Raw genomic sequence first — 9473 nt, 5'->3', positions numbered from 1 at the left:
CTCCCAAATCTACCTGTATGTTGTAGAGGACAATACACATGTGCTTATTCCATAGGTACATATTCAAAAGAATAAAGAGGTTAAAAGTTGGCTGCTTGCTTGAAATCTGTGTGTTTATGTGCTGCAGGGCAGAGTTCTTTCTGCCCCAGGAGGTCCATCCTGTGCAATCTGATTGCTTTGGACATTAAGGGATGATCAGTGGTTGGGCCTTCTATACTTGAGCATTCAAGGCTTTCCAGGAGTCCTTTAGCAGCCAAAACTGACATCAAATAGATGATAGAGTCAAATGGATAGATGTTCTCTAGTGCAACATCTGAAAGGGAGAGGGAAGTGTTACTCCTTTGCTGCTAGCTGGTTTTTTTCCTCCCCCTTTTACTAGTGGTATTGATACTTCAGAGACCTGATCTTTTCTCAGTGATGGCACTTGGGGGGTTCCATCCTTTAAGACAATGTTGCATGTAGCTCTTGTTTTCCTGAGATATAGCAAATATGGAGCTTACATTTTGCCTGTGTAGTGCTGCAGTTGAACAGATGGGCAAGTGCCAACCTTGTCCTAGAAAGTTATGTGTAGGGAAGGAGGCTTGACTGAAATTTAGAAAAGAAAAAAAAATGTTGGGCAGATGATGCTGATCTGGCAGTTGGGCCAGATGATGTTTGCACTGCAGCAACCAGGAAGAGGCATTTAAGTGCAGAGTGGGACCTTAGGAATGCTCTTGAAGGACAGAGGATTTTTTCTTTTCCTGAGTTCTGTGTCAGTAGTACATCTATTGGCCAGGGAGAAAGTTATCTAGCTCAAGCTTTGAGTGAAGATGTGTGCTGATGAATGCCTGAGTTTTGGCATAAGGTGATTACATTAATCTGAACACTGGAGTCACGGACCTATAGGTGTGCTGACCTACTGACAGAAACAGTGATTCTTTGTGCCTCTTCCCTTTTGTGCATCAAATGGGGAAGCAGTACTTTGCTTTTTCACCAAGCAGTTGACATGTAAGTTATTAAAGTATTTTAAAATGTAATTTATACACAATGTCCTTAAATTTGCTTCTGTATTTGGGTATCTCTTGCTAGAGTAGGAGTTGCCATAACTCAGAAGAATATTGATGTCTCTGGTTCCCTAGTCTGCATCTGGTAGCAACCATTACACCCATTATCTACCTCTCGGGAGACAGGTAAAAATAGATTAAAATCACCGTGCAAGTAGTCCAGTGTTTTGTTACACAGTAGATAAAAATGCTTCTTTGTATTCTTGATGCAAGTAGAACTAATATTCTTGCAATTCTTGCGCTAGTTAGCATATCTGCCAATATACTTCTGCTAAAATTTGAAAGTTGCTAACTTTCTTAGGAAAAAAATTCTCTAACTACTACCTGCTCTGACCAGATTTCTTGTGTGTCCTCAGAGACAAATTGCTTTGAACTTCTATTTCCTCCATTGTGTGTTATTTGCTTCTATGGCCCACATATGCCTTCCCCTCTTCCCCTTCTATTTCTTTATTCCACTCCTAATGTGATATTTTTAGAAGTGGACTATTCACAATTTTGTGATATTCAGTCTTTTTCTGACACAATATCTTTAAGTGGATCGAGTGGAGGTGTGGGGATGTGGAGTGAAGCATGGCTTTTTCTGCTATTCTATTCATATAATAGAATGTCTGTCCTGGTTGTCCCTTACATGTTACTGTAATGAAAATGACTGGTCACTCTGCAGTGACACAATTTTTTCTAGCATTACATGATTAATCTTTTGTCTCAGATTCTGCTTAATTACAACAGTAATTAAGTTTGCCAAAGAGCTTAGTTTGCCAAATACTTAGAATTCTGAAGCTTGTGGACAAGTAGAGATGATTTTTTCACATATGAAAATTATGATAGAGTACTCAAATCATGAAGAAGAAAATCAGGTATCCTTATTAATGAAGGAGACCCTATTCTTTCAAAATCTCTAGTCAAACATTGTCCTGGAGAGTTCAGTGGGATTACTCTGAGTAAATGCAGCAAAATAAAAGGGGTGGAGGGAATTACCAAAACCCTCATTATTTCTTTTGAGCTGAGATTGAAAACTTCTGCTTTTCTTTATGTAGGGTTAAGAAATGGAGTATGAAATGCATGCTTTGCTTAACCCAATAAACTTGAACACTTAATTTGGGCCCAATTCATATCTTGGTGCTGAAAGAGTGCAATGAGTCCACTGCAGGATAGATGCATCATGCTTATAACAGAAGTAAATATGCTAAAGCAATAACAAGATCTCATTGCTTGGTTTCCTCTGTTTCTAATTTATGCATGTTTAGACTGACCAAACTGATCTGGAAATGTACTGGTGGTTTTTGATATCCCAGTTTGGTAATAGATTAATACTTACTTAAGGAAGCATGTAACTGTATGTCTCAAGAATTAAGTGAAGTTCTTGGAAAATGTGAAAAAAGATTAGATCTAAATGAACATATTTTTAACTTGACTGCAGGTGCAGTGATCCTAAACCTTGGATTTGCCTCCCTTAGGATTATCTTGACATGTCCCATTTCCCCAGTTCCTGCTGTCACAGACACTTTAGTCTTTCTCTCAGCCTATGGCCCCCAAGATCTATTTGCATTTCAGAGGATAAAATACAGTCCTGTAAATCAGAGCTAAACAGTTTTTTAAAAATCAAGATGACATGATATAATCATGTGCAATCTTCTTGTGTCTTCTCTGGGACCACATGTCTCTTTCATAAGAGGGTCTTCTAAAACAAGTGTGGTTTTGCTCTGAATTTACTGCATTTGGTCCTATCTCTGTCCTCGCATTTGTTGGTGCTATGAGGCTGTTTGGGAAAGCCTGTACATCACGTTAAAGGTGGTAACTATGTCTCATGTTGCAGGGGAAGAAGCAGGGACAGAATACAAGAGCCAGGGAGTATGTAGCAGCCAGGTTCTATGGCTTCTGATTCCAATTACGTGTCTGTTATGTGATCGACATCACTCCCACTACACTTTTTTGGTGAGCCATGAGTAAAGGCAACAATCTAGATACTTAATTGCTCAATCTGTAAAGCAGATGAAGCTGCATAATTGGTGTTACGAGTTGTTACTTAAGTGCTGTCACAGAAGTCAAGAAAAGTGTTCATATTCAACACAATTAAAGGACTGAGTTCTTGCAGTGGTATCTGAATGCATGGTTCTATTTGTGACTCTAGTTAAGGTCTGGTTTTGTGTGGTTGTTTTGGTTTGGTTTTGTGGTTTTTTTTTTTTTGTTTTGTTTTTTTTTGTTTGTTTGTTTTGTTTTTCTTTTATTGTGGCTAGTGAATTTAATTCTCCTAGCTGTGTTTGGCATTTGGACTTACAGGGCAGCTTATTCATGCTGAATACAGTTTGGAGAAGCTGGATGGGACTGGAGGAGGAACACTGCTTAAATGTTCCTTTTGTAGACTGGTAGAACAATTTTCATTTTTCACTAAAACTTGTCCTGAATTTGTACAGCACTGCTTATGGAAATAAGCTGTGGTTTTTTGAGCATGGAATAGAAGAAAAATTCACCCTGCATGTTGACTATTTGTTCCAAAATGGCTCTTTGAAGAGCAGTGACTTATTTAACAGTAAAAGCTTTTGGACCATGACAAAGTTGCCTGAACAAGTTAACATGCATGCTTTGACCTCAATTTGAGGAGGATTCAAATCAACATCTGCATAAATCACGGTCTCTGCAGCTGGACATGTGCCATCCTTGTTATATAGTAAGGGTGTAATAGGCTGTGAGAACAGAAGGAGGAAATGGCATCTGAATAGATCAACTTTACTACAGGCTTCATAGTTCAGAGATAAAATAATAAAGAAAATAAGTGAGATAATTCTTTTTAAGACAAGAATAATATCGAGCTTGGCAAACCTTAGAACACCCTTCTGTTAGCTGCACTTGCCATCAAGATACCAACGTTTTGAATTGTGGGGAAAAAACTGCCTAATTTTTCTATTGCTTGCTCCAGCCCCCAGTTCAGCCGTGGCGCCCTTCTCCCCTGCCGGGCACAGTGCCCGGGTTCCTTGGAGCGCTGCGGGACGGCCGGGGGGGGCTCAGCCGGGCCGTGCGGGGGGGGGGACCGCGCTGCCGTTACCATGGCAGCGCCCGCCGCCGCATCCTCGGGATCAACTTTCCCGCTGGCATAAAAGCGAGCCGAGGCGGGGGCGGCGGCCGGGAGGGACGGGACAGGGCGGCGGGGATCGGTCGGTGGCTGCGGAGCGGCGGCCCCTGTCTTGTGGTGCCTCGGCGCCCCGCCCGCGGGGCTCCCCGGGGCGCGGCGGGCAGGCGGGGAGCCATATTGCCGGGCGGTAGGGCAGGCTGAGGGTCCCGGGCTGGGCTGGGCACGCCGTCCCGTCGTCCGCTGGCACCTTCGTTTCTCCTCTCCCGCTTGCACCGGCGGCCGACGGCGCGCTCCTTCTCCTGCTTGATCCCGTCCTCCGGCGCGCATCGCCCAGCATGCCGATCGCCCACTTGCTGGAGCTATGGAAAGGGATAGAGGTGGAGCCCATGGAGACGGAGGTGAGCGGCAGCAGCGGTACTGCCGGCCCCCCCACCCCGTTCCCGCCGGGGAAAACCACCTCGGTTCTGCCCCGAACCTCGCGAAATGGGGTGTCATGAGGATACCTTGCCCTGTCCGCTCCCTGCTGAGAGCGGGAATCCAGGCGAGGCTCGGGAACCTGTTGCCCCACACGCGGGGCGGTTTGGAGCGCGGTGCGCGGTGCCGCGGCGGTGCGGGATGTCCGCTGTCCTGTCCTGTCCTCACGCCCAGCACGGGGATTGGGTCGGAACCTGCCCCGGCGGGCTAGGGCGGCTGAAAGGGAAAGAGCGTATACAGCAGATACCAGCAAAGCGGGCTGAGTCGGGCTCAGGCTCACATTTAAACGTGAATTATGTCATCTGCAATTTGAGGTTCGCGTAAGCCCGTAGACCTCACCTGGGTTCTGATTACCCATTCTCCCGTTGCCTCTAAGCACAAGACTGTGCTTTCAGGATAATACTGGAAACCCAGTGCTGTGGTAACTACCTGGCTGCTGTGTTGTATGTACTCTCAAGATTTATCTAGTAGCATTTTCGTTACCTGCAATGTAAGGTTATCTTGTGTCAAGAAAGGGATCATTCAAGTTCAGATATTCAGAGTGTGCTCTCGGGCACATGGTGTGATTCTTGGGGTTGTCCTGTGCAGAGACAGGAGCTAGACTCAGTGATCCTTGTGGACACCTTCCATTTCAGTTAGATATTCTATGATTTTTGTACAGTAACGGGACAAGGGGATTCCTGAGTGTTTCTGGGACTTTTGAGTAGTGTAGTAAAAATAAAATATTTCAGGTCAAATATTTACAGCACATCATGCATATCTGTAAGGGATGGTAGAAACAGATGAAACTTGTGAGGTGTGGAGGTTTTGCATTTTTTTTAACACCCTGCCCCATTCTTTGATTGAAGTATTGTAACAGCAGTTTGGTGAGAGAGGCAGCCAGGATCTGGGGAATACAAAGCATCTCCCTCAAAAAAGGACTTGCTAGCCTGTGGAAAAGGTTTCATGCAAGGTTTTAGTTTATACATATAAACAATACAGTAGAAGCGATACTGTAATTTATTATCACAGCACAGCTCACTCTGGAGTCTCTAGGTGAAGGATAAGTTGTGAGGTGTAAGGATAAGTTACAGAGGTTTAAATGGTGTAATTCACTTCTGAATGCTGACACTTGTTCCCCCTTGTGTGATGCAGGGAATCTGAGTACTAATAAACAGATTATAGCTGTGAAACAGTGTATCAGTCCTGATTTTGTTTGAGAAGTCAGCTGACTCCTAGTTAAATCACTTTAACAACAAGATTTGTATAACTGTACCTATGGTGAACGTTTTTCTGCTGAACATCATAAAAATCGTGCTCCCCTCCAAGTCTTCCTTTCCACTGACTGCAGTATTCAAAGTGCATATACATGCTTGTTCTTTTTCTTCTTCTGTCCCTTCTTCCTAAAATCAGGTTCTTTTGTGTGTGTCCAGTGTTTTTCTTTCTGGCTTAGACAGAAGGTATTTCAGTTATTGCTTAGATTGCTTTTTCTGCTGTCAACTTCTGGGAAAAACTTCCCTAGATCATAGGGTAAGTCCTGCACTAAAGCCCAATATACATAGCTTGGGACATCTTTGTATTGTCACCTCTTTTGTTGGCAGAGGACTGTTTAGACCTGTCTTCCAGAAAAAACTATGTGGATCTCCTTACCAGGTGTAACTGCCCCATTGCAATTACGGTTGATCAGAGGTTCGGGTTTGTAGGTTATGGTAGCAGGCTTTTTTTTTTTTTTTTTTTTTTTTTTTTTTTTTTTTTTTTTTTTTTTTTTTTTTTTTTTTTTTTTTTTTTTTTTTTTTTTTTTTTTTTTTTTTTTTTTTTTGGGGGGGGGGGAGGGGAGTTTGTTTTGGGTTTTGTTTGTTTTTTTTTGTTTTTTTGTTTTTTGTTTGTTTTGTTTTGTTTGTGTTGTTGTTTTCTGCTTTAAAGAATACCATAGCTGAGCTACACTGCTTTATTGCAGAACTCTCTTGCAGAGATTTCACTCACAAAAAGTGTGCAGAGGGTTAATGAATTGCAGTCATAAACTCCTGTGGTTTAGATGAGAACAAAAGATAAAGCACCATTTATTATCTCTATTTATTGCTGTCTCTAAGCACATTAAAGATATGCTATAACTTATAACCATTTTAGATCATGCTGTAGATAGAATTCCTGAAGTACCATTTGCTCAAATCTAGTAAAGGTACATAGAAATTATTTAATTTCTTGTGGGCTCTTCTCCATGAAGACACTTTCAAACAGCAGAAACATTTACTCTTTAATGAGCTGAATGCAGCTTAAACACTACTGATTGCACTGATTCAAGGGAGCTGTCATGGTCTCTGAATCTGTGTGGGATAAAATGTTTTCATCACTGTCTGCAAGTTGTTCTTTTTCACGGAAGCTTTTCACAGTTTGGTAGACAAGAAGGGAGACAGTTTAATTCTTCGATGCATATGGACCTCCTTCTCCTTCCCTTCCTTAATGCCAAAAAGCCTTTTAAAACAGAGGCATTTATGAGTGCCTGTGCATGACTCAGGTGAATGACTTGCAGATATTAAAGGCAGCTTTTATAGTAAATCAATCACTTGATAAGGAGGAGTGCATTGAGGGCATGTTCTATATTATGTTTGAATAAAGGAAGATTAGAGTGAAATCCTGCTTCCTTCACCTGTTGACTCAGGAGGTCATTAATTGTGTTTGACAAGTAAGCAAGAAATTTGAGATATTTGCTGGGTCTAGAATTTCTTTGTGAGTAGGCAAAGTATTGATCCCATTTAAGCTGGACAGAGGGGATAGTGAATTACAGCCTTGGGAGTATTTTTCCTGAGGAAGGGTTGTGTGATCAAGCTCTACGTAATTTTTTCTACCTATTTTCCAAAAGGTTCATCACTTAATAGATTTCAGCTGAGCTCAATATTGAATTGGAACTTGTGCATTTAGAAAATGTTGTCCTATATATACACTTATATTCTCTTTTCTAAGCAAGAAATGCAGTTCCAGTTCTCTAGTTTTTTTCATGAATAATCTTGTTTTGTTCTTTATTCATTCTGTGGCAAATGTCTTTAACTATTCATCAGCAATTTTAATAGTGCCAGTATGATCTTGCTTTCTTCTCTTAGCATTTTAGATATCTTGGTGAAAGCAAGTCTCCATGGATTCAGAGGTTAATTTAACTGTGCTAAGTGTGAAGGATTAAACATGCCTTCTGTGGTGGTATAAACTAAAAGCAACTTAACTGCCTAAAACTAAACTGCATTTTGTGCTGTATCTTGGCTCAGAATTGCCTTTCTTGATAACTTATATTTGCATGACTTTTCCTCTCTTTTCTCCTCTCTGTTCACCAGACTGTGGTGGAAGATGCTGCTCCAGACGAAGAACCTGTAAAAGAGGTAAATCTCCTTATTTGTGGAACACACAAATGTTAAGCAATTATATCTTCTTCTGCCTTCATGGAAACAAAATGTCTCTGATACTGTTTCTCCACATGCTTCTAGCTCTGAAGATGTTAACCTATTTTTGATCTCTTACTACAAGGTCAAGTGGAAAAAAAAAAAAGTTGAACTGGAGGTTAGGGAATTTTGATTTACAGGTATTGTCTGTACGCTTTTTCCAAGAAATAACACACAGCTTCTTGAGGCATATTGTTTTCCTGCAGAGAAGATTTTGTAATGACCTCAAAAAGAATAGCTGTCATATTAGCAGTATTTGTGTATTGTAAATTGTGCCTGATAAATTAATTCCAAGGACTATTAAATCGAAGTCATTACATTTTGTCCACTAGGCTGGCTCTTCACCAGAGGAGGACTGAGCTAACATTTTGTTTCAAGTTAATCTATTGCTTATATTACTGTAGAATTATGCTATTGTGCTAATTGAAAAAACAAACCCAAACCTACAGGAAAAGGTAAGTCTTGCCTCAAAGTGTTTGAATGTCCAATTTAGACATAGAAGGTGATACGAAGATACAAAACAGGTGAGAACAAATTAACATCCAGGTGAGAACAAATTAACATCCACTATTATGATTAGTTGAGGGCAAAGCTTGACTGTAAAACTGTCTACCAGTGGCCCCAGGTGTTAGTGCAAGGTGCTGCTGTTTTGTGTAGAGTAAACCGAGGTGTGCCTGAAAGATTATTTGTCATTTGCTGATGTCAAAAAGTGAAGGAGACTGAACCCCTTCAAGATTGAAGGAGGGTTGCAAAGATGCTTGTCTAAGAAGCCACCTTTTCAAGATAAACTTCCCAATATTTCTTACTCCTGGAAATACTAAACTTACTTTGATGTTTGATTTTCAGTGCATGGATGTGTTTTTGTGACTTTCTACTATGGTGAAGGCATAGTTTTAACCCCTTAATTATAGAAAGGAGCAATAAGTTTTAGTTTTGATCTCTAAAGTGAATACAATATCCAAATGTGGTTTTCTCCTCCTTTTCGATTTCTTAAGAAGAGCAATAAATTACTTCTCAAAAATCTTGGGAATGAAATTAGGGGCAGGTAACTTGGCTCGTCACTTTTTTTGAGGATATGGCTGAAGATCAAATTTCTGGTTTGTGGGTTTTAGGAGGGCTTTTTTGTGAAGACACCTTTCATTTCCCAAATTAATTTAAGCTAGTTAACTTTCATTAGGGGTGCTTCTTATAATTCTGAAGTTTAAATTTGACAGAAAAAATGGCATGTAATGCCTACTTGTATAGAAACCTTAATCCTGTGTTCTCATTTTCTGATGTAAGTATTACATTTTGCAGTTTGATAATGGTGTGTGTTTCTGGTGTCTACTTCTCAGCCAGGTGATTGCAGTGCGTGTATGATGAGTGGGAGCACATACTTAAGTCTGATTGAAAAGCCCTTGTACATTATAAAACACGTGCACAGTGACCACTAACAAATTACTGACAGTGAAATATCGCTGTCCAGTGTAGAAGTACCCT

The 9473-nt window shown here is 40.9% G+C and overlaps 1 protein-coding gene across 1 annotated transcript in view; it reads left to right on the top strand.

Annotated features, from left to right (window-relative positions):
• The first annotated feature begins 4266 nt into the window (after positions 1-4266).
• LOC114060001 (ribosomal protein S6 kinase alpha-2-like) overlaps positions 4267-9473 on the top strand; it is a 187559-nt gene continuing 182352 nt past the window's right edge. Inside the window, exons 1-2 of the mRNA XM_027889102.1 lie at positions 4267-4511; positions 7890-7934. Coding sequence (XP_027744903.1) covers positions 4449-4511; positions 7890-7934 — 108 coding nt within the window. The 5' untranslated portion in view covers positions 4267-4448. The remainder of the gene's footprint in view (positions 4512-7889; positions 7935-9473) is intronic.

This window comes from Empidonax traillii, unplaced genomic scaffold (assembly GCF_003031625.1).
Source record: "Empidonax traillii isolate 1590-97213 ecotype Southwest subspecies unplaced genomic scaffold, ASM303162v1 scaffold254:size1037790, whole genome shotgun sequence".
Lineage (NCBI taxonomy): Eukaryota > Metazoa > Chordata > Aves > Passeriformes > Tyrannidae > Empidonax > Empidonax traillii.
Note: the sequence above shows the minus strand (reverse complement) of the source record. Positions and strands in the feature narration are given on the sequence as shown.